The following is a 26,169-nucleotide window of genomic DNA, read 5'->3' on the forward strand; positions in this document are numbered from 1 at the left end:
GACAGGCAGCAAAATACAAGCTCATCCACTGATGTGGCACAACAGGCGTAGGTAATTAGCAATTGGCTCTGCACTCATCTCGCACTACGTAAAATAAAGCCTTCAACTTATTTGCATGCTTGAAAACAGCCCTGAATCAAACGATTCAAGATTTCATGTCTTTCATTTCTTCTGTAGCAGTAGCTGCTGACAGTGCAACATTAATCAGATGAGCAGGAAAGTAATATGTAGTAGCTCCATTTTCTGATTAAACTCAATCTCCTATGCAAATATAGCCATGTAGGAAGCAGAATGTGTGTTATGGCCACATTTCCCCAAAATGGTTGGTACATCTCAAACACGTCAGTTAAAAATCAGACTAGACACCAATTTTCATCAATTTGTTCCATCAGTTTAGATATTACAGCATCATAATTTTCTTTCCGATACTTAGGAGTGAGGTTGTCTCCATTAGGAAGGGGTTTTGCTGCTGGACAGTATAGTCACACGAAGTCACCAATAGGCTCCTCTGCAATTAACAGCAGTTGTCCAGTGAAACAAAGAGCACTCACAAATTCATTGACACAATCGTGCTTGTGTCCTCTCTTTTATTAAAGCCCTGGTGAAAATTCCTGATACTGACTGTTTATCCTGAAGCTCAGTTTCTTCTCTAAGGCCTGGTCTACACTGCGCGGTTATTTCGGAATTAGCCGAGTTACCTCGAAATAAAACTGGTTCCGTCCACACGACCTAACCAGTTTTTTCAATTTAAAGGGCTCTTTACTCCGATTTCTGTACTCCACCTCGGCAAGTGGAGTAGCGCTAAAAATCAAGATCGCAGTTCCGGGTTACAGGTACTGTGGACACAACTCAACAATATTGGCCTCTGGGAGCTATCCCAGAATGCTCCCTTGTGACCGCTCTGGACAACACTCTGAACTCCGATGCACTAGCCAGATAGGCAGTAAAAGCCCCAGGAACTTTTGAATTTCCTGTTTGGTCACCATCAGTACACCATCACAGGGAACTATGCAGAGTCCACCATCATAGGCGACCATGCAGAGTCCACCATCTCAAGAGACCACGCAGTCCCGGATTTGCAGACGAGCTCCAGCATGGTCCAAACGGGAGGTACTGGTTCTCACTGCATGTTGGGGAGACGAATCTGTTATGGCAGAACTTCATTCCAAAAAAAGGAACGCAAATACGTATGCTAAAGTCTCCAGGGCCATGACGGAAAGAGGCTACTCCAGGGACACAGAACAGTGTCGTACAAAAATCAAGGTGCTCAGGCAAGCGTACCAAAAAGCCAGGGAGGCGAATGGGTGCTCTGGGACACAGCCTCATACATGCCGGTTCTACCATGAGCTGCATGCAATTATGAGGGGTGATGACACCACTACCCCACCACTGTCTGTGGACACCTGCAAGGGGGGAGTAGCACCGAGTGAGGAGGATGAGTTTTTGGAGGATGAAGAGGAGGAGGAGGACAGTGCACAGGCAGCAAGTGGGGAATCTGTTTTCCCCCCAGCCAAGAACTATTCTTAACGCTGGAGCCAATAGCCTCCCCCTACTCTCAAAGTATGCTCCCGGACTATGACCCTGGAGAAGGCACTTCTGGTGAGTGAGAGCTTGATTGGAGCCACATGGTGGGGGATGGGGAGAAACCCAGCCACGCTGGGCTGTTCGCATTTAGTTTAAAGGGCTCATCCCTTCTCAGAGCCTCATCGGAGCAATGCTGGGCTGTTTGCGTTTAGTTTAAAGGGCTCATCCCTTCTCAGAGCCACGCTGGGCTGTTTGCGTTTACTTTAAAGGGCTCATCCCTGCTCAGAGCCTCATCGGAGCTCCGCGGTGTGTGTGTGTGGGGAGGGTGTTGTATGAAGCGATCATCCCAGAGAGCCCGCAGGCTGCCTGAAAGCTGAATTCTGTTGCCTGGGCACTGCCTGCAAGCTGAATTCTGTTGCCTGGCCGCATGTGAAGGCTTACTCACACCAAAGTGGCAGGCACTTCAGTATAAGAGGCAAAATGAGACCTTGTACAGAAAGAACATGTGCTGTGTACTATTAATTGCCTATTTCACTGAGAAACAGTGTCCCCTTTGTTCTCTAAAATGTATCTTTTAAAATACTACCCTCCCTTTTTCTCCTCCTGCAGCAGGTGCAAATGTTTCAATGTGACCCCTATCTACTCCATCCCAGAGGCTGGTCCAGATTAGAAGGCAGAAAAAACGAACTTGGGACGACATCTTTGCCGAGCTCATGCAGTCTTCCCTCACTGATAGGGCCCAGTTGAATGCGTGGAGGCAAACAATTGCGGAGTCGCGTGAAGCGTTACATGAATATGAAGAGAGGAGGGACGCACGCGATGAGAGCAGGCAGGATGCTATGGTCAAGCTTATGGGGGAGCAAACTGACATGCTCCGCTGTATGGTGGATCTAATGTGGGAAAGGCAGCAAGACCACAGACTGGTCCCTGGTAGGGAGGGGAGCTAAGGGCAGACTCAGAGTCTGCTAGGGAATCCAGAGGGAGAGAGGAGAGAGACTATGTAGAACAGAGGCCCCTGTGGGTTTGGGGAAGGATTGCAGGCATGCCTGCTCAGAGGAAGGGGCAGAGTCAAATGACTGACCAAGGAAAGTCTGGGAAGAAGAGATAGCCTGACTAATAGGGCCTGAGATGCCCTTTCGTTAGAGTCCTGGAAGGGACAGAAGCAATTTTTGGGGTAGTCTGGAACCAGCCACAGAAGGGCAGAACTGGTTGTGTGGGGATCTAGAAGAACCCAGGCCTGCCCATCCAAACCAGTGAGGAGAGTGGCCCTAAAGGAGGTAACCAGGTGGATAGGGGGCGCTACATATCTTTACCTGTGGAAGATTGATTGTTTAAATTCAGTACCCCCACTACTAAACGGACGCAAAGAAATAGGCAGGCAGAGTCTCCTTGCAAGCCCATAGTGCGATATTAACATTGTTTGATTTTCCAGCCTCCACTGTGCGTGAATTTTGTGTTTTCCACTGTGGAACCACTTCAGTTTCAGAGCTGCAGGACACAACAATCGTGTAAAGCTTTAGTGTTTAAAAAATAAATATCGCAAACAATACTGAGTGGATTGATAAACACATATAAATCAGTAAAAACTGAACCTCTTTAATAAAAAAAACCCCAGTAATTTACCAGTGAAAAATCAGTAAAAACTGAAAATGTGGAACACTACATATGTTGCATGCTACAAGTCCCTAAAAAATTGTGATGCTTCACTAAAGAAAAATATACACAGTATATTTCCATTATTTATGTACCTTGTTCACTGCACATTTTCTGAAACATGAAGATATATTTTCCACATTTTTTCCCCAGAATTGTCTAACTATGGAAGAAGAGCCAACCAACAAAATTACTGGCATCACTTCCCCATTTTCCCTTCCTTGTGGTTTTTGCACTTTATAAACAGGATTGTTCATACATGGTTTACACCTGCTCAGGGAGAATGTGGCTGAGGTTGCATAAGGTCATTGCAAACTCACATCTACCATGTGTCTGCAATGGACAGTTCAGCCAGAAAAGTGTCACTGATCACATGCTGAGCATGATCAGTGAGAGTGAGGCATTGATTTAGTTCATACATACTGAAATCTTCGCTTGCAAGTCCTGAAGTCCACACCAGAAAGCAAACTTTATTTGGTTTACGCCTGAGGGAGGACAAGTAACAAAAATCCTGCCTGACTTTCTTTGAGGGTGAATCCATATGGTGTGCAATAGTAGTTAATAGTCACTGATTCCACATTCTCCTACTTATTTTTCCCCCTTTTAATAATTTTTATTAATAGGTTTTGTCCAGTTCTTCAATTTTTCTCTTTAAAAGTAAATATGGAAATATATCTAGAATCTAATATAAAAGATACACAGTAAAAAATGCCAAATAAAATATTTTGGGGGAGTAAGGACATAAAGTGACTTACCTGTATAGAAGTGCACAGTTTAATTTTTAGAGCTCCCATGCTGGTTCTAGGTCCACATGCATATAGTTTATAATCTTCCTTCCCTCACACATTGCAAAATACTGTAAACATTATTAACTAAAGCTGGACAATGCAAAGTATGAGAAAAAGCAGATAACCTTTCAGGTGCTTTACTGACTGACTGAATTGCTATGTATCAGCAGTGTAATGTTAGACAATAAGGTCAAACAAAAGGTAGGCTGCCTTTTACATCTGTTCGACCAGTAACCTTCAAAAATCACTAAGTACATTTCACTTCTTTTTTCACAGGCAAAAAGCCTGATCTCACAATTTAAAATTACTTTGAACATAAACGAGCAAAGGCCAAAAGTGGGACAGCATGTGGCTTATTCCATAATCTTGTGATTGTGTTAGAAATAAATGCAGAAGGGAACTAATAGATATTCTTCTCTCTTATATGAAACCTTTCAGTTATTCAGTGGAAGTTTGGAAGGTCCTAGGTTCAGTTGCTAAGCACTAATCTGCACTCTCCATTTACTACATAGGTTAGGTTCCATGTTAATATATAATATAATTTAGGGACCTTGGAAATAATTTCAAAAACACCTAAGTCCATTGACGTTCAATGGAATTTTAGGCATCTAAGTCACTCACATGCTTTTGAAAGTAATATCTGTTACTATGGGCCAGATCCTCCTCACCCTACCCATCAGAGTCACACTGGGACTACTGGGTGAATAAGATGAACAGGATGTGGTCCTATTACTCACACAGCACACTGTATAGTAAAAGGTAACTTCAGAGTTATATTTTTGGCTTTAAAATCTAGGAAAATATTTTGTGGTTTGATAACACTGATTAAGAGTCTTCGATACTGAAGGACCTCAGAACACTTTGCTTATCAGTTTAAATTTGTAAAATATAAGGTGTAAATGGCCAGGTTTATTTTCTCAATATATAGGCATAAAGTCACTGCATGAGGTATTTGTTAAATGAAAGAATCATCTCTTTCTAATGTTATGTCAAACCGCCACCTTACTTTACAGATCTACCTTCTGTGTACAGACAAAATTAAAGCCAGATGATCTCTGTGGTAGGGTGCAGGATCCACCTACTTACTATCTTTACACCCAGTGAGGGCTCTCCAGCAGCGGAGATGTGGCCAGTTCTGTTTCTGTTCTCTTTGCATGATTCAAGTAGGTCAGAACATGGGGTGCAGGAAATTAGACTCAACACTGGTAATGGAATATTGAGCCTTTCACTTCTAAACTGGTTGTTCAAAGCAGGTCAATTCAATAGTGACTAGGTCCATGGCTTATACAGGGAATGCAGTCATGTATCCAGAAAATGGCTGCATAATTAACCTTTGTCACATAAATCTGCTTGTGCTACATATATTTACAAAATGCTGCCACCGTGCACTCTCATACTTTTCCTGCTGTCTTCCTCCTTGTCTGGTTGCTTTGTGTTTTCACCAGAAGAGGGAATTCAATCCATTTCCTGTGCTGGTTCTCATGCTGCTGCCCTTCAAAGGAAGTAATGACAGACTGTCCAAGCCTCAGATAGCTTTGCCAAATTTGCCAGCCTGCCACAACTCTCGGTGGCAGGGTGGTGGTGGTGTGAGAGATCTTCCACGGAGCTTTACAGTCTGTGCAAAGTTAAAGCATGGCATGCATAAAGTGAGGCATGCAGAACTTTCTGGCTAGTTAAGACCTTGCAGGAGAGAGGACTGTATGGTCCATTGAGGAAGTAGGTGGCAGGGTACAAGGTCAGCCGGCTGTGGAAGGGGCCTCAGTATTTTTTACAGGGACATTGGGAGGCGTGCAGGAAAGCTATGGAACTCTGCTGGCAAACAGCTTCCCCAGGAACACAGCTCCTAAACTACTTAGGAGTGGGGTTCCCTTTCACAGGACTGGAGAAGGTGTGGGCTCACTGGAGCAGCAGCAGTACTAGATGGGTACGGAGAGATTTGTAGAAATGGGCACAGTGCAAAGCTTCTAAGCTGCTGGAGCAGTCTGCCCGTCCATCACCCTGGTATGGAAGAAAACAGTCTCCAAAGACAGCAGCAGCATGGGACCTCCCTCTTTCTTCCATATTCATTGGAATTAAATATGAATTTTGGAAGTTAAGCCCTGTTCATCTCATGGGGTATGAATTGTAAACCTCATTCAGTTGGATACTAAAAGCTGCTTCAACAAATACCAGAGTAGAGGGGTAACAGCCTATATACATTTTCTAATTCCCTTCACACAAGGGTAAGAGATTGTACTTGGGTTTTGTCTTGTTTTAACTGTTTGCCTTTTGCGAAAATATCAGAAAATAAAGAGCAGCAATAAAAAAAAAACAATCAAACAAGTCTTCATACTCTGATACAGCCCAATGTGCTACCACTGGGGAAGCTTTGTACTGGTGGCAAATCATGGGTCCTAACTTTCTCCGTATAGATGCAGCCAAAGGCACCTTGGTTAGCTTGTGCACAGCTATCATCTGCTATGGAAGCCAGTCTCTGCTTCTGAGAAAGCCTTTTCATTCTCCATAACTCACTGAGTTTTTGCAGGGAGGTGGCCAGCTCAATACAAGGAGTGCAATGGTAGCAATGAAGAGAAGGGAGTTACTGCTAGACTCTCTAAGGGCTTGGGGTTGCGGGGCAAGAGGGACTGAGGCAGCCGTGGATGCACTGGAAGCTGCAGAAGAAGAGTGTCAGTATTCTATTCTAGCATCTCTGCAATTGAGAATATTCATGAGGTCAGAAAAAATTTAGGGAAAGTTCCTCAAAGAGGTTACCTCCTTTACAAGTCTACCAACTTGTTGAATCACTGTGTTTTCTGCCTCTGGTACTGCTCAATAGGCTACAGCTATGAAGATCTTTAACAGAAGCAGTTCTCTCCTGAAGGAAAGTCAGGCCTGCCTTGCACTTAGTGCTTTCCTAAGCGTGGTTGCAACTTTGGCTTGTCATCTGCTTGAGACCTCCATCTCGAAACAGAAGATTCGGAAGCATCATTGTAACAACTTTCTTTTTGCAGAGGCAAGGGTGAGAATGTCACAGCAGCAGAAGGCTGATGGAAAAGCATGCAACCCTGTAAATTGTTTGCAGCTGGATGCTTCTCCATCAAGCTCAGGGAGGGAACACCCCATTGGTTCTGACCTGATGAGGTGAAGGCTAGAAAATGCCAGCACAAAGTAAATGATTCACATATGGTTATACATAGGAACCAAAGTTTTGCATCTAATTTTATAACAGACGCCTAATAAATGCAACTATTTCCAGAGATACTGGGCACCCACAGCTCCTGCTGAGCTGTGCACATTCAGTACCTTTAAAGTCAGCCCACAGTTATTTAGGTGTTAAAATTTCCATTTAGGTGCTTAACTTTCAGCACCAAAGATTGTGTGTGCTAAACAAATAGTGGAGCTTAGAGAAATAGGTGAAATGTCAGATCTTTGATTGTTGATTTTACTGTAAATACTCGCAAGCTCTCATATATGTAAAAGGTCAGTGCTTCCCACTTTTGCCATGGATAAAACTGAGTCAGCATCAAACAGTGAACAAAGCAATACTTCATTTCATTTCAGAAACATCTCATGATTTTTCTTGGCTTTGAAGCAGGCAACCTTAGAGTTACTTAACTCTGTCATCTTCCAAATTAATCCATTATTCAGACACTTCACAATACTATACATGCTGTAAGAAGACAAAGCCAAGCGTTGCCAGCCTTCCTACTTACAGGGCCAAAAGTGCAAGCCAAATGTGCAGCAATCAAGACAGTAGGCAGTAATTTAGAACAGCAGTGCCTGAATGTTCATGTGCCACGAGTGTTTTGCCAGCGACAGGAAAGCACATTTTTATCTGTTGGGAAACAAGGTCTATTCTTCATGGCAGCACCTCAAGAGGATAATATGCCACTGCAATTGGGAAACATTCTTGCTTTTGAAGGGCTCAGTGGTGCCATTTAGGGGCAGTGTAGAACTGTTTCCTTTTAGAGGAAGCACTGGAAGGCATTCAGCCTTGGAAGGCATGCCTGAGGAGAAGGCCTTCTGGAGCTCCCGGGTGCACAGAGGCTGCATACCTGCTACTGAATATTTTGGGTGACGACTGCTCCTGGGTAACAGAGCTGGAGCAGTCCCTCAACTGCCCTGAGTGTAGAGACTGGGACTGGGCTTATCCATGGTTTTTATGCAGGGCATTTAAGGGATGGGCTGGAGGCTCCCTTGTACCCTTCCTCTGAACTGTGCACCTGTTTAAGGGCCAAGCTGAATTTGCCTCAGCATTTGTGTTCTTCTGTATCTATGCACTCCAATGCTACTGTGAGTTAACTTCTGACACCAAGAAAAGAGATGGTTTTAGGAAGCTGATTTTTCTACTGAAATGCAATATAAGTCCTAATCTTTTAGAGAGTATTTCAAACATGATTTGCCTATATGTGCTGAAAATACAAAAAGCCACTTTGATTTTTGTGGATGTTATTTTCTATTATGCTAAATAATATATTTTAAAATAGAAAATATTAAATTCAGTTGTCATTTAGTAAAGTACGAGACCTAGTCTTGCTGATCTTATTCAACCAAACTCCCAATGACACCAGGAACATGATATGCAAAAGCAACTCTCCAGTCTTACTTACAGAGTACCAAACAAAATCTAAGAGTCCATAAAAATCTAGAAAATGAAATTAATTTTCTGAATGTGACAAAAAAGGAGAAATAGACTAACATGGTGTTCTAAGGAGAAAGTTAAATTAAAAGACTAAAATACAGCACTTAAATGAAAAATGAAGTATTTTTACAGTAAAAAGCACATTGTTGCTCATGACCTTTGCTTTGGTTTAGAATGCTTGTACATTTCAAGCAGAATTCAAACTTGGAACGTGGATTATCTAGTATGAATAGGAAATGTGTTCAATTAGAGAAGGAAATCAATTCAATAAAAGGCTTACTAAATACATTTTTCTATTTTTAATCAAGTTCAGATTTTTGTGAATTAGCGTAAAATGAACCATGCATATACCATAAGAAAAAAACAACTAATTTTTACTAAAAATGTAAACTAACGGCAGATGACTGAATAAAATTTAAGGGCAATTTTAAAAGAAATGGACAGGCTGTTGCTTCTCCATTCTACCATTAAAAAAAGTAGTGACCAATTTAATTCCTTATATTACTTCTAAGAAACACAACAGTAACAGAGATATTAACAAAATGTTTCCAAACTGCATCAGATTAAAAAGTTTAAAAAGTCTATCAGTTTTGTACATCATTAGTGCACTGAACCTCAAAATCTATAAAAATGCACAAGACAAGTGAAAATACTTAGCTTAGCCATATCAAACAGCTCAGGTTTTACATATGATATATTAATGTCTGGGGATATTTGCAGTCCTTAATGTTTTAAAAAATAATAAATATAGAAGAATAAAATATCTATCATAAAATAAGCTGTTTTAATATCAGACAATTAAGCAGTCTTGGGGAAAACAGTATTTTTTAATACAAAAAGATTGGACTCAGTCCTCACTTTTTAATGCAACATTGCCCCCATCTGGAGAAAATCATTTTTGGTGTGTAGTGTTTGGTGTTAAGTGTTGCAGCACTAACAATAAAAAGCAGCAGTTTTTCTAAAACAGAATTAAAAAAACATGACAAATAATTTTACCTATCCTTTTGTTTAATATATCTGTTTAAAAAGTTCATCTGATACATTAATGGATGAAGACTTTAAACAAATGCTTTCAGTATTTTGTACTAAAGAAATAAATGTTAGCTGCTTGGTGCACATGAAAAACCCTAGTATAATGAAGAGAGAGAGAGAGAGATTCCCCCTCATTCCCACAAAGAAATAGTGTGATGTACTAGCTCAATGGTTTTCAGCAAATTAGAATAAAAATAATTTAGTTATGGAGAATATTCTGAGGTATTTCAAATTCAATAAATCCAGAACTTTAGGCATTATGGCACGGCTTTTAATATTAAAAACCAATATTGTGTTCTTAGATCAAGGAAGGAAATATGAGACCTAAGCAATTATAGATTATCTGTGTTGTTTTAGAGGGGCTCAGACTGTATGTACCAACACTCATATCGGGTTGATAGCCTCTTACAAGAAGTAACCTAGTTTCTGCCATATTCCTCATATGTCTTGAATAATCATTATCAACTACAAGTGTCCTGAAAAGTCTCCCATGTATCTTTTCTGTGCATTTATGTAGATGCACTTAATTGCTCAAAATGGACTATTTTTTCTGTTCATTCTATTCATCCTGCTTTATCTGTCTGTTCTCTTCTTTTATACTGCCATTTCAGTGCAGAGATTGAGTGATGAGCAAAACCAGCAACTTCTGGAATGGCAGTTGGTGGGAGGACCAGTGGTTCAAACAGGGTAGAGACTTTTCATAGTGAGACTATGAAAAATAAACAAATGTGAATCTTGAATCCCCTTAAATTGCAGATTCTTAGTTATGCCAAATGGGAAGAAACAAATTGAAATTCAGTATTATAATACAAGAAGATGATGTAGTTATATACTAACACACTATACAAAGATGTTTAGACTTGCGTGGATGTTTCACCTTTTTTTCTGGAGATTAACAATACATTGCTAATAACATCAGGGAGAGAAATTTCTTTCTATGGGAGGATTTTTTTTTTCCAGAGACAATTTATATATTAATTTTGGTGCTCACTGTGCCAATATTATGCTAATGATTTAAACTAGAGATGTGACATTAACGAAAATAAATCTGAATAAAATAAAATATTTCTTGCTGTAGATTTAAATTATTCCAGTATTAAGGCTATATTTTTATGCAGTTCTTATGACGAAAACAGTTACTTGAATAAAACTTGTCTATAGCACTCAGGTTTCAGAATTTAAGTACTAAATAAAGCTGTGATTATTTTACTGACATCATTGTGTGGACGTACTAGCTCAATGATGGCAGCAAAGGGGTGTGATGGGACAGTAGCCCTCTTCACAAAAGATATTGTAGCACTTTCTAATACTTTCATTGGAATCAGTGAACTAATAACTGAAAATATTAAAAAATGGTAAAATAAAAGCAAAAATATCACCTGAAACTCCAACATCCTCCCATTTAAACTTTTACAGTTAATTTTATTGTATAAATAATATATAGCTCCAGAGTGAATACAAGGCTAACATTTTCTCTCACAGGTCTGCTGCACTTCATAAGTAGTTCATGCCGGGCTCTCATTATTTATGACTTCATTTGAGTCCCCCTAATGAATTACATCCTTGGATTTGCTTTAGGGCTGGCTAGAATCCTTTATGTATTTCTCTTCAGTCGTCTTTTCGACAATCAGGCCCAGTCTTGCAGACTTCATGCACAGAAAACACCAACTGACTTCACTGTGAGTTAAGTGTATATAACAGATTCACAGGATTCTATTTATCAAAGTGCATGGAACTCAGATAGTGAGCATTACAAATGCATATAGGGGGAGATCATACCACTAAGAATAAAGATCACTTCTGTGTTAATAGTGTGAACTACAGGGATACATCCAAAACTTTTTTAAAGAAAATAAAGCAATTAAGTAGACTCTGATTATCTTCAGTATTCTGAAAGCAAGAATATATAAACCAATCCTAAAAATGTTATCAAATGCTTAAGGCTGCCAAAAATAGCTAACTTACTAAATGCCACATTTTCTTTGGGGCACATTTATTAACAATAAAAAGACAGAAATATGCACCTTAAAATACAGACATAAAACAGTGTCCAGCAACAGCAGCCATATTCTCTTTTTTGTGGCATCTGGGTTCAAATGTATTTTCAAGCATTTAAAAAAATTTAAATTTGGATTTCACATATGAAGTCTTTATGTTAGGATTATAGGAATCATTTCCTAATTATCAAAGGTTGCAGGAACCCTGCTGATCAATTTCAATAAATCAATGAATTTATAAAATTCCCTCATCAATCTGGCAGTAACAGTACTGGCAGTAACAGTAATCAACAAAAATATATTGTACTAAGCACCTACCTAGCAAACTGAATATAATGAACTCAAATGATTCTACTGGATACATCTCAGAGTCAAAATATAAAAGTACACATTATAGATTTAGCATCAACAAGGTTTGTCAAGCTCAAGTTACCATCTGGGACTGTTCCCATGCTACACAGTTGCAGAGCCAGATGCCTATCTACTTCCTAGGGTAGAAGGGAGAGGGGACGTTTTGAGGACAATGAAGGGGGAGAGGAGCCCAATGTGGGAAACTGACATCTTGCCTGATGCTCCCAGAAGGCAAAGCAGGAGTCAGACTCCATCCAGTTCAACTACCCTATGCTCAAGGGACAGATAGCTCCAAACCAAAAGAATGTCATTTCCCCACATTGTGACACTCCATTGCTTTACAAATGTCCCCTTGCTGCCCTCAAAGCATCCCTTCCCCCACCCCCATCCACTACACCCTAGTCTTCTTTCTATTGCCAGCCTCCCTCTCATCCCATAACTGTCCTGTGGCTCCGTGTCCCACATGGCAGCATTGGTAGGACTGGGTCAGAAGACACCAGAGAACTGGAACTGTGTCACCCTTGTACAGAGTGGTGCGTTCTCAGTCTTTCTAGCCCAAATGTCTCCCCTCTTTAACTTGAAACATAGTTACAGCATGGCTCCAGGAACAGTCGTTATCGTATGACAAAATAAATGCTGCAATACTTTGGCATAATGTAGCAAATTTCAGCCTTAAACTCATTTTCTATCCATGCTGTTGTGGGTTTAAGATGACTGAAGAAAATCAGCGTTTTGGCTTTACTTGACTTATGTTATTGGAGCGGGCTGCATTTGTAATACATTGATTTGATAATATTTTCAGGTATAAAGATTTTGTTTAAATGCAATTTCAAATCAAACTACTGCATGTAGGCTTGTGATCAACACGTGTAGTGAGCATGCTGATTCATTTGCATGACATTTTTGACTGCATGAATAATATATATTTGCTTTATGAAAACAGCTTTTTTGTGGACCATATTGATTTACTTGTTCACTATGTGGATGTTAATTTAAAACATATTAACTTGTATATGGAGCACTGGTTTATGTTAATAGTGATATTTATAGTTAATTAAATGTACTGGGTTATAAATGAATTGAGCATTGGTCTATAAAGTACATAGATTCTCCTAATACGGTGCATTGATTTTTGTGTATGACACCTCATATGCTTTGTGCTAGGCTGCTACAGTGCCTGAGAGGTTTGATACACCTAAAAACATAGGCCTCACTATTAGAGATTGAGGAATCCTTTTTACAGTCCATCAGAGGGTAGCTGGCCCTCTGAAGGAGTCAGGGGCCCAGCCTACCTCTGACTGGCTTCAAAAGAGGTAATGAGGCAACTCAGGTTCACTTGGGATTAGTTAACTCACTGAGTAACTGGAATGCAGCTAAGGTACCTGATCATGATAAAAAGATAAGGGCCTCAGTTAGACAAGGGCTCCCCGAGGAGAAAGGAAAATCCAGAGGAGGGGAGCTCTCAGGGAACATGAACTAGGCAAAAGCGCTCCAGGCACAGAGGCATAGTAGGGGAACAAGTAGGGGAAAGCCTGCAGAGCCCTCCAGGCAACGGAGAAGCTTGAGGCCTTACAGCAGCAGGAGGTGGTGCTGGAATCTAGAGACTTTAGGGGACTTTCAAGTTTTATCTAGGCCCTGAGGCAAAAGCCTTTGAACCAACATACAAGTGTTCCTTTCAGAAGGCTTTATTAAAGGGAGATATACTGCTGTAAAGCAGAGTGTTTGGCTTCTCCTTGACCAGGCTCTTTAAGAAACCTCATTGAGGGGGAAAACTGAGGCAGACCACAGAAGTGCAATACTCGGCCATAGGAGAGTGCTCACTAGGTGCCTCTACTACATGGCCCTTGTCTTGCATGGAGATCTTCTAGCACAGACCCTGCATACTGATGGATTCTGATGCATTATTGGAGGTCTGCATCAATTCTGCATTGATTTCTTACAGAACCCACAAACACATTAAAGGTGGACGAATTTTCATAACTTGGTATTGTAAATCAGGAGATTCTAAATTGGCAACATTTTGGAAAGGAAGAGTACAAAGAAGAGTAACAGGAATTTTCTGAGGAAAAAAGTTACACCACAAATAACTTTGCATGTGATTTCCTTAGAGGTAATACTGATGATGTAACAGATTTAAGAAACGGAGCAGGCACTTAATGATTTCTTCAAAATTCAGGTTTTTCAGTATCCAGATGGTTTACGGACTTGCATGTTTATTGCAATGTACTGTTTAATATGTAATATTTATAACATATGCAGAATTCCACTTGAATCAACTGAAAAAAACTGGGGAAAAAAGTATAAAATTCAATTGAAGAATATTTCATAGAAATCATTGTATTCCTACCAAAGTCTTCCTTCAGATCCTGTATGATTAATTTAACACGTTATGTATCAATATGCTGGCAGGAGCAGAAATAACCTTTCACTACCTCTGCCTTCATCTAACCAGGCAGAGAGATCTAATTTTTTTTCTTAACCTTATGTGTTGTACTGTAGGATTCCCAATCTTTTCCAACAGAGGGCTCCCAGCAGCCATTACAAAATGTATGGGGAGTCAAATATCAGAACTTATAGGTATGTTAAAATACAAATATTTACGTGTAACAATACATATAGGATTTTCATAATTGGATTTCTAGCATTTTCAGTGTGCCAGCCCAAAACAAAATTAGAGCTGTTGCTAAATCGGTTGCTCATTAACACCTAAACAAATGAGTATTTCAAGATGAAAACTTAAAAATTTGATAGAATATCCAGAGAAGAACAGTGAAGTTTCCTGTTGCTAAATAAGCTGCACTGTGCTACAGCAAGGTAGCTCAAGATTTTAAAAAGTGCTGCCTACAAAACTGCTTTAGAGAGAGTTTAAAAATACTTCTACACAATTTTGTTAAATTTCATACCGTGATTATGAAAGAGATCAGATTTCTATGCTAGTGTTCTGTTAGTTCTTTTCCGCATTACAAATAGATTAAACAGAACCGAGATAACAAAAGTACAGCATGCCAGCACTAGGGATTGAAATCCTCTAGTCACGTAGCAGGTACAACATGAGCAGCAATAGAGCAAGACCACAGTCACTGGACCAGCAGTAAGTCTCAATCCTCCTTTGGGCTTTGTTTGGACTATGAAAAATGGTTAACATTTACTAGGAAAACCTGATATAAATTTGACCTTTTTCCTACTTGTAGCTAGATTTTGGTAGTCAAGTTGCAGCCCAGCCTTCTGTCTACGTGACAACACGACTAGTTAAAACTGAGCTAAAGATGCTACCCTACATCTACATTATGAAAAAGGCTGATTTGAAGCCAGGCTTAGCTAGCATATAGTAGCTAAACCCAGCCTAAACTCAACCAACTTTACCTAGTCAAGACAAAGACTTAGCAGAATCACTCTGGTGAGAGGATAATTGAAGATCCATGCTAATCCTTGTTCTCTTTGTTGAGACTGCTAGAAAGGATGCCAACTGTGATATGGGGTAACATTCACAAAAGTGCCTAAATCTCACTTTAAAAAGTGACAGGCACTTAGGATCCTAAGTTTCACTGAAAGTCAGTAGCACTGAAGCTCATAAATCCCTTAGACACTTTTGAAAATCTCCCCTTGGACTTTTGTTCACTAGGAAGCTGATCCAAAGTCCACCGAAGTGTATGGAAGTCTTTCCACAGATTTCAATGGACTTTTACATCAGGCCCTAGGAAGGTCTTTTTGCAGTCCAGCACACAGCCACAGATGACGGTCAAGGCTTTAGGTCATAAATAAGTGGACTGTATTCATAACATTGGCCTAAGAAGTCACCTAATAACATTTCCCCCACTCTTTAAAAACACTTTTGGTTAAATTATAAATCCATGACATCATAATACATTATGGAAACACTTCTTGTTCCCTCAGTAACCACTTTATGGATTCCCTGAAAGCTGAACGCTGACATTTGGAAAATCTTGATATAACTCATTAGCCACTATTGTATCATGTTCATATATCTTACTTAATCCTATTAGCCACTATGATATGATAAACTTCTTATAGTATACTATATACTCTAATACAAAATGGTGACAAACCACAACAATAAAGCAGTAATAAATGGTGACAAACCAGAATAATAGAGTAGAACATTGGATGGCTTTCAGTAAACTATTCACACCAAACAAGAATAACAGACAACATACTACTATACAAAATTTTAAAACGTTTAATAAAGACATTACCTACCTAGTTCAATCTGCTGCATCTGCAGAAGCACCTGTGTCATTAGCCAGAGGCATATTTGTGTGTCTATGATTCAACTAGTAGCAGCCGTGTTAGTCTGTATTCACAAAAAGAAAAGGAGTACTTGTGGCACCTTAGAGACTAACCAATTTATTTGAGCATAAGCTTACATTCCCCCCCAGACGCTCTTGTTAAACCCTGGATTTGTGCTGGAAGTGGCCCACCTTGATTATCATGCACATTGTAAGGAGAGTGGTCACTTTAGATAAGCTATTACCAGCAGGAGAGTGGGTTTGTGCGTGTGGGGGGGGGTTGTGAGAAAACCTGGATTTGTGCTGGAAATGGCCCAACTTGATTATCATACACACTGTAAAGAGAGTGGTCACTTTGGATGGGCTATTACCAGCAGGAGAGTGAGTTTGTGTGTGTGTGGGGGGGGGGGCGCAGAGGGTGAGAAAACCTGGATTTGTGCTGGAAATGGCCCAACTTGATTATCATACACATTGTAAGGAGAGTGATCACTTTAGATAAGCTATTACCAGCAGGAGTATTTTTTTCACGCTTTGTGTGTATAGAAAGATCTTCTACACTTTCCACAGTATGCATCCGATGAAGTGAGCTGTAGCTCACGAAAGCTTATGCTCAAATAAATTGGTTAGTCTCTAAGGTGCCACAAGTACTCCTTTTCTTTTTGTGAATACAGACTAACATGGCTGTTACTCTGAAACTTGTTTAACTAGCAACCACAAACAATAATAGATGTGGACCTGAACTAAAGGACCCAGATTCAAGCACCTCCTTTGAAGTTACAAATACAAACCTGGATCTAGATTTTGCAGTTGGCCTTTATCTCTATAATGCACTCAATCAAAACCCTGGACCGAATTACCCATGAAACTAAGTATTTGAAATCTGGGTCCTTCCTTCTCACCCCACACCCCATTGGAGACACAGGTGCCCAGAACCTCCGAAGAGAAAAAAACAAACGGGTCAAGTTTGGCTCCCAAAAAGCCATGTCACCCAAAGTTGTACACCACTTTTAAAAATGTGGACCCTAATCCTTAGGTGGCCATCTTTTTACCGCTCAAATTAAGACTAAAGGAACTCAAATACAAAGCTGAGACTGTTTCTTTTTAAAGCTGCCTAAGAAACACTAAACAATCCTTTAACTTACCACAAGTCTCCATCTTCAATTGTCTTGTCATTTGGGGCTCCAGCATGTCCATAGTGCAAAACAGAGGAGTTGTTGCCACTGACATTGAAAAATAAAATACACAGAATTAACATACGAAACAATTAAAAACACAAGGAGAAAGAAAACCATAAAGTGTAAAATAGTTTTCTTAAAAATACCACCAGGATATTTTAAGGCCCAATATCATGCAACCTGCTGAGGCTGACATAGAACTGGCTCCAGAAACAGTGTCATAACCGCCTGCTTTGTATCCCCTTTGACTGAGCACAGAAGATATTGGCATAGCTGAAAATCTAGGTTTTAGAATGTAAGTCTTTTGTGGGAGGGAACATATTGTGTGGTGCAGCCCCATGTATGCTACAGTAGTATATATGTAACAACAGAAAAGTAATTTTCATCTAATATCCATCTACTTCCTTCGAGAATGTCCTTAATTTTTAAAATAAGAAGTTCCCCTGTTCAAGGTTAAATGTTACAGTGGTATAAAACTGAATCTTCACTTAAGATCTGGGATGTTTAATAACTCCCTAAGAGTTACTGGGGCAGGGAAAAATTCTGTGCAAGTGAGCTGTTCCAACTTACCTCTAGCATGGTTAGGTATGAGCCCTACATCCCAGATTGTTAGGGGAATATTGCCACAGTGTAAGACGTCAGCCACGATACAAAGCATAACAACTGACATATTTACTTTTTTGTGGAGTAAAAAGAGAAAGACAGCTTTTCATTGTAAAAAATACATTTTTTATTCTTATTAACCAGACTAAGTAAACTGCTGAATCACAGGGGAAGCAAGAAGTCTCCAGAGAAGTACAGGCACTTGTTCCACATTTCTGAAAACTCCATGATCCATCCAGTGACCTATTTTTGGCCACGGTGCCTTCTTTTGTCTAGTCTACTCTTATTCCTCTAGGTCTGTCAAATATCAAGTTAAAAGATAGGAGAGATCTCTAACTCTACTGATTTTCATTTTGCTATTCTCAGATAGGTGCTCTCTCATTTTTTACTTCACAGAGGCTAAAAGAATTGTTTTATAGCCAAAAATACATGTGTCAGAACAGATATACTGGTAGCATCTGTGTCACCTCTCAACTTCAGCTGTCAATATGCGACTAACCTTTTATCAAAACCTTGCTGGTTCAATTAGGATTCTCTCAATTCCGGTCAAAGGGTGGCTTAGTGTCTTGGATGTAATTCATCCTAGGCTTAACTCCAGTGAATTCAATGGAGTCACATCATGGATAAAAGTATCCCTCTAAAATATTTTTGAGGCCAGATTTTTGAGAGCTGTACACATGCAGTTAGAGAAATGAAAATACTTATGCATTATTTGCAGAGAGCTTTTACAGTCAATGCATATTTAGTAGTTGTGCACAGAAATGGCCACTTGTCTAACTGATCACTTGTCCATGAAATTAACATAACTGTGTGTACATTCATAGCAACTGCATGTACAAATTCTGCATGCATGCAGTTTAAAGGTCTAGGCCCTGTTTAAAAACTTCTTTTCATTGCTAAGGATTTTCGTATTATAAGTACCAAAATCTGAGTGTTGTGGGATTGATTTATGAGGAAAGGAACTGTCAAACATTAAAAACATTACAAGGTTACAATGTCAAGCACTCAAAAGTTAAGAAATGCCAGAATTAAAATTGCCGTGCAACTTTAATTTGGCCCCCTTCTGCACATACATGGTACAGTCTTTACTTACATGATCGTCCACTATTTTTTCTCCACAGGACCCCTGCCTCATTCAGTACAAAGAAGTGTTGGTGCTCACTTCATAAGCAGCTATTCAATATTTTGTTTCATCTCATTGTTCAATGTGTGGCCATAAGCCTTATTTACTGCATATTAATCAAAGCCTGCTCTGAATACAGAATTAATAATTGCTTCATGGGCTTTTCTATGGTGAATGTCACTATAGCATTTGAGTTCTTTACAACTATTAATTTATTTTCACAACAGCTCTGTGAAATGAAAGGGTGATATTATCTCCATTCCACAAATGCAGAACTGAGGCATAGAGAAATTTAAGGTTAAAAGTATCCACTACTGTTAGGTGCCCAATTTGACACATCTAGTACCTGATTTTTCAGAGTTCTTAGCATTATACAGTATTTTATATGTTCAAGGACAGCTCCATTGAATTCAATTGTAGCTGTGAGTACTCAGCACTTCTGCAAATCAGACCCCAGGGTTTCAAATCAGGCATTCAGAAAATGAGGAACACATGCAAAAAGGGACAACGTGCAAAAAGTTTGGTTTCAGTGACTTGACTAGCATTACATACGAACTCTGTGTCAGAAGCAGAGAATCAAATTCTTCAGGGCAGCATTCAACTGCCTTAACCAGGAGACTGTCCTTTATCTTCCTGCAATCTCCTACCTCATTCACTTCATACCTTCAAACTGTAACAAATTAATTCCTCTGCCTTTCCCTACCATACGACTACCAGTTCCAGTCTCCTCCCTTGGATCCTGATCTCAATACCAGTCTCCTTTTCCAATCAATCCCAGTCTCCTGGCTCAGTCAGTTCCAGGCCCTTCTAGCCCCCACCTCCTGTCCTAGTTGTGAGTGTCTCCCCCACTCTGGCTCCTGTCTCAATCTACTCTCCCCATTCCATGGTCCACCTCTTGTCCCCTCTAAATTTGAATCAGGCAACTTCCTTCTTCATACTGCCTGGGTATCAGCAGGGGGGTAATTGAGAATGCAGGAGAGAATCTCCTTGCCTTCCATTCTGACTCCAGCACAGCTTGGAGCTGCAATGGCAGAGAAGGTCCCACTCAGTTCCAAGCTGCAGCAAGCTCAGTGTGGATGGAATCTTCGGAGTTTTCAGCCACAAATTTCTAGCTAGTCTCTACTGAGCATGTGCAAACAGTGATTTTTCCTCAAAGGTTTACCACTTGACCAAGTCTGGGCAGATTTTCATGGGAACAGTAAAAGGCACATCCTTGACACAAAGACCACACTCCTCTGCCATATTTCAAGTCCCTGCTGCAAAGCATGGAGACACATATTTTTCCTAAGCCTTATTCTCAGACACTACTGAACCATCCTGTCTGGATTTTTTCAAAAACAGTTTGGCCAGAGACAGACATCAACCTGCAAAGTTTGGCAAAGTTATAAGCAACTGAAAACACAGTCTTATAATGGAAAGAGTTGGACAGCCTTAACAGTAGACAGTGCTACCAGCCCCACTTTCAATTACTTGGCCAAATGATGAGGAGACGGTCGAAGAAGAAAATAGCTGTACACATTTATATGAAGGTTGTAAATGCCAAGAAGAATTGTGTAGGTTGATCTAAGATGGTGTAACCAAAAATTTAAAAAATTTAAAGAACATACTGGGTCAAATAACAGCAAAAGTTCCTGATGATCTCAAACAGACTATGGAATCCTTTCCCAAGACAAGTGTTGGGAGTTCTAATTTTTAGAGGCCTGGTCCTGCACTTGTTACATTGGCAAAACTCCCATTGAAATGGGAGATTGAGAGACGAAGGTTAGTAGGATTAATCCCTAAGATTTTATGATTCTATTCATTCTTGGTGAGTGTGGATAATTATGGGAATAAATAAAAGTGAGAAAAACATTAAATGTATATCTTCTACTATAAAGAGCCCTACAGCTGGTTAATTTCTCGTGTATGCATGGGTTGTAATGTTATCATGCAGACATGCATGAAAACAAGCCCTACAACACAGTTTGTCATTATTTTAGCTGTGTTATTTCAATAATATAATTTAAAAATATTTTTACAAAAAGCGAGGACAAAACAAGATATAAATATTGTATGAGCAGTTTTAAAAATATATATTTAACATGGCGCCTCAGGGCTTGATTCTGACATAATGTATCTGTAGATATTTTCATATAACCATGTGATGGGATCTGCTTTGAGGATCGTGCACCTATGCAAATTGATTCTCCTAATTTATTTTACATGATAATATAAATTTATAATTTTATTATAATATATAAAATGTAAAACAGTCTCCAAAAATACATGTACTGAAAAACTACGGCGACTATGGAAACGTGTACTATGCAGAATGTTTTCAGCAACAGGTATTCCAAATCCAATGATGCTGGATTTCAGGTTATGGTTTAATTGTAGAGGTTTATAGTAAAAATCACTCCTTTATTAATGAGCACTAATTGCTATACTTTAAACCCTCTCTTTAATTTAAATGCATAGGAGCAAATATAATTTTCCTTCAACTGGAAGGACATTTCTGAGGGCTTGTCTACACAGACAATTAGTTTGCACCAAGTTGGCGTGTTAATCTACCCACACTCGTCTTCCGGGATTTCCTTTTCATTCAGCCCATGACCCACTGTCTTCTACTGCTTCTGTCAAGAGAGACAAGACACATGGCCTTCTCAGAAGTTATCAAGATCAGTGTTCCATGAACCAGAGAGGAAAAACTGCTGTATGAGTGAAGTCATAGAAGCCTGTCCATCTGGGACCTACAGACATCACCTCCAGGAAAGTAACACCAGCCCATAGGGAGAAGTTCTAATATTTTGCCGGAAGTCAGCTCAAATATAAGGCTGCAGCTATACTTTTAGGCTGACTTCAAAGCAACTTTAAAAAATAAAGTCTGGATTTTAAATCAGATTGGTCTATGATTTGCTAGTATTAGTCACTGGTGGTATACACAATCCTTAATTTAGAAACAATTACTTTGCTTCCAGAGAGCAAAGGTGTTAAAATGGTACATGACAAATCTATATTTAAGCATCCTAAAACTTAGAGGTGCTGAGCACCTGTCACTCTACTGACTTAGTATGATGTTCAAAAGCTCTGAAAATCATGACATATATTTAAAATATTTAGACACCTTAATAGGGATCTAGATGCCTATCTTAGGCATCCAAATTTAAAAGTTTTGCCAGAGGATGTTTTGCCTCTATTTTAATTCCTTTAACAATTTTTCCAAATTGTTACTAATCTGAAGAATTGGAAAAGACCAGATAACTTGGTAAATTCATGTCACTGAGAGAATACAAACTGCAGGAGTCAGAAAAGTTCAGAACATACTGTCAGTCAGAAAGGACCATGAAAAGAGAAATGAGCAGAAGGAAGAGAAGTGGAGTGTAATAGCAGCAATTAAAAAAAGAGTATAACAACAGCAGAAATTAAAAGGGGAAAACTATAGCAACAAACAATTTGAAACGAACAATTAGCAGTATATCAGGAAAACCTGAATTAAAATTAAGATACCATAAACTACAACAGCAAGCTACTTCCTCTGTGATATAGAGAGAATAATTTTAATCCAAAAGGGAGAATTAAGCAGCTTCTCTACACTTCTAGATCTGAGAGAGGCTGGAATTTATTATAATTTTTTATTATAATTAAAAGAAAGGAGCAGAGAGAGTTATTAACTTTACCAACCTGACTCAAGAGTATTTATAAAGGTCCACAGATATAAAGAGCCGTTTTACTTACCTATTCTTATATAACTAGAATCATTTGATGTGGGGAGCTAAGATAACCAATGGAGGAAACTAGTACCTGAGAAACACCCATGTCTGAGGTAACAGCTGCCAAATAGCTGCTGATCATACCTGTGAAGTAAGAGACTAGTGCTCTTGTAGCTGCACCTTGGTCAATCTTTCTGGTCTCTCAGAATGTATTCCTAAGGTGTTCGACCTCCAGCCCTACTCATCTCAGGATGGAATCTCATGATTCCTCTACTCCTAGCTCAGGATCTGGGTACTTTGCCCTGTGTATACCATTGCTTAGTACTTTCCAGTAATATTGGAAGAAATGTATACAATAAAAGTATATAGTATTTTGGATATCCTACAGAAGTTTCCAAGTTCAGGTGCAAGATTGCAGAGCTGTGATTCTCTAATGCTGCCTTTTCATTCTTGCAATATCTGATGCTTTTACTAAAATGCTCAATATATCATTTCAATGTATGTTTGTAAATTTCTTATGACATTATTTTGAGCAACTGTTATAAAGCAAGGTAAGGTAGACAAGGTAATATCTTTTACTGGACCAACTTCTGTGGGTGAAAGAGATAAGCCTTTGAGATAGAGGTCTTCTTCAGGTCCTGTGTTTGTAGCTCGAAACCTTGTCTCATTCACCAGCAGAAGTTGGTCTAAAAAAATATATTGCTTCACCCGTCTTGTCTCTAATATCCTGGGATCAACACAGCTACAAGGATACCTTTCTTTATTTGCAATGTTAATTTTAAAAAGCATATGTGGCTGTGAGGTGGTTGCTTTAATCTTTGACAGAGTGACACCGTGGTCTGAAAGGACTGGGCCTAGGAGGAAGGAGCTCATAAGTAACAGTTCTGGCCGATTCACTGTGTGTCACTGGGCAAGTCACTTAACCTCTCAGTTTTCTCCGATGTAAAAATGGCTACATATTTATCTCCCGGGGTACTGAAAAGGATAATATTTACACAGTGCTTTGAAGTAGGCAAAGTGCTCTGTAAGTGTCAGGTATATCTGAATATACACACATCTGAATGAATATACACACACACACACTTACTTACCAATAACTGTAACGGGATCGGCAACCACCTTGCATGGGTGCCCCCTTTTCTCTGGCTGATCTACCTGTAATCATGGTCTTTTTTCAGGGCAGCACCAGCCTCTCACAGACAGCCCCCCTTTGGTTGGTTGGGTGTGATCCTGCTTTCAGTTTTAGTTCTTATATCGGGGTGGCACCCACCTCTCACGAGCACCCCTCCGGCTGATAGTTCTCTTGGTGCATCTTCAGCGACTCAGCCCTCCGGCCAAGCTGCAGACACTGTCCCTCCTTCCAGGGTATACAGTCCAGAGTTCTGATCATAGCCCTGGTATGGGGCCGTAGCTCTTAGGCTTCTTCCCAGAGGCACTGCCTTCTTCAACCACCCAGCCAGGGCCTATGTCAGTACCCACAGTTGGTGGTGTTTCAGCATGCCTCCCTGGGCTCAGTCTTCAACCAGACCAGCGGGGCCCACCTCAGTACCTCTGATCAGGCCAGGTTCTGTGCTCAGTCCCTCTGGGCTTCCGCCTGCCCGCACTGGCCTTCCTCCTGCTGCTCTTCCTGCCAGCCAGGCACCTGGTCTTCAGCAGCCTTCCCTGGGCTTCAGTCCTGTCTGCAGTGAGCTCTCCACAGTGAGCTGTCTGTGTTATTGCTGCTCTTTCAGCCACCCAGTCTCCACTCCTGGAGCTCCACACTGCAACTGAAGTTCTCTGGTCTGCTGCTTGTCTTATATAGGGCCCTTCTGGCCCCAGACTGGTTGCTCCATCAGCCCCTCTGATTGGCCACTCTTCTGCAGCCACTCTAGGCTGCCTGGAGGACTTCTCTCTGCTCTATTCTCAGGCAGGCTGATGCAGGGCCAGGAGGCCTCCAGTAGGGGGCCTACAGACCTAGTCCATCCTGCCACAATAACCAAATAGTGGTATTCTTATTTAATTGCATTTATGCACATCTACACTTAACGTTACTTTTGAAGTGATATAGTCTTGGTTGAAATTACCTGAAGACCTTCAAGGTGCAATCTGATACCCAAGTGTGTGTGTTCAGCCATAATAATAGTTAGTAATAAAGTTTATTGATTTTTTAAAGGTGACTAATCTGTATGTAAAGATGTAAACTAAAATATTGATGTAAACTAAAATAAAAGATGTAAACTCCTATTCAGTTACCTACAAAACATTGAAATCTTGGTACTGTCTTTGACATGTTGATTTACCATCTTGAGATGAACGGCAACAATTTTGAAAGCTTACACTAAAAATTCATGCAAAGTTATAGATTTCTGTACTGAATTGCAGCACTGATTGCTCTTGATTTCTTTTTCTTTTGTGATTTGTTTAATAAAAACTCATTTAGTTACTAGCACTCAGAACTTTCAGGTACCTCTATTTCTTCAGAAAAGAAAGAGGTAATTTGAGAAAGAGAGGGGGAAAAAAGCATGAATGAATTAGTGAAGTCATTTCTGTTTTGAAAATCCTGTCAGAATTTAGTAGATATTAACTGACTATGTATGCATAATTTTTATTTAACTGAACAGCAAACTTGTGTTTATTTCAAAACACTATTTCTCTATAGAAATTAGAACAGGGCTTGTATCTCACAGAACAGATTCAGTTATATATGTATTCTTTAGTGTTTAGAGCTACAAAACTTGAAGCTTCTGGACTCAGCACTAATAGAATAACAGGCTTTAATACACAGCTCCAATAGTTTGATTTTTGTACAATCCAATTATCCCAAAGAGTCATCTTCACAAGCTGTTTATTTGTTGTATATCTTAAAGGTCTATTTTGTAACAAGTTTGGGGTTCCTAATATATGAGAAAGCATGCTTATTATCACCTTCTACTGTTAAAAGTCTAATGTTAATTTAATTCATAAAGAGGATCCCCCTCCCCTGTGTGTGCCCCACCCTCACTCTGCCTCTTCCTGTCCCCACTCCTCTCCCTCCCCCACAGCGCCTCCTGCCCACCACTGAACAGCTGATCAGTGGTGGGCAGAAGGTGCTGGGGGTGGGGTGGGAGAGAAGCTGATTGACAGGGCCTGCCAGTGGGTGCTGAGCACCCAATTTTTTTTTTCCGTGGGTGCTCCAGCTCCAGAACACCTACGGAGTCAGCACCTATGTTCTGACATATACATGGTGTTCACCAGCCTGAAAATCCACACATGGGGATCACTTTGGCCAGTTTCAGTAGCAGACCATCCTTCCAGATTGTTGTAAGCTGCTGACAGATTGATGACAGGTATCAGTCTTGAATTTTCATTAGAATTCAGCCTCAATATTTGTAGTGAGAGCCAGGACCT

The 26,169-nt window shown here is 40.0% G+C and overlaps 1 protein-coding gene across 4 annotated transcripts in view; it reads right to left on the reverse strand.

Moving 5' to 3' along the window:
- The window catches only part of PEPD (peptidase D), a 221,485-nt gene that overhangs the window by 61,859 nt on the left and 133,457 nt on the right, over window positions 1–26,169 (reverse strand). For all 4 annotated transcript variants that reach the window (XM_073307882.1, XM_073307881.1, XM_073307880.1 and 1 more), the window contains one exon: window positions 17,356–17,433. In XM_073307882.1, coding sequence (XP_073163983.1) covers window positions 17,356–17,433 — 78 coding nt within the window. The remainder of the gene's footprint in view (window positions 1–17,355; window positions 17,434–26,169) is intronic.

This window comes from Lepidochelys kempii, chromosome 12 (assembly GCF_965140265.1).
Source record: "Lepidochelys kempii isolate rLepKem1 chromosome 12, rLepKem1.hap2, whole genome shotgun sequence".
Lineage (NCBI taxonomy): Eukaryota > Metazoa > Chordata > Testudines > Cheloniidae > Lepidochelys > Lepidochelys kempii.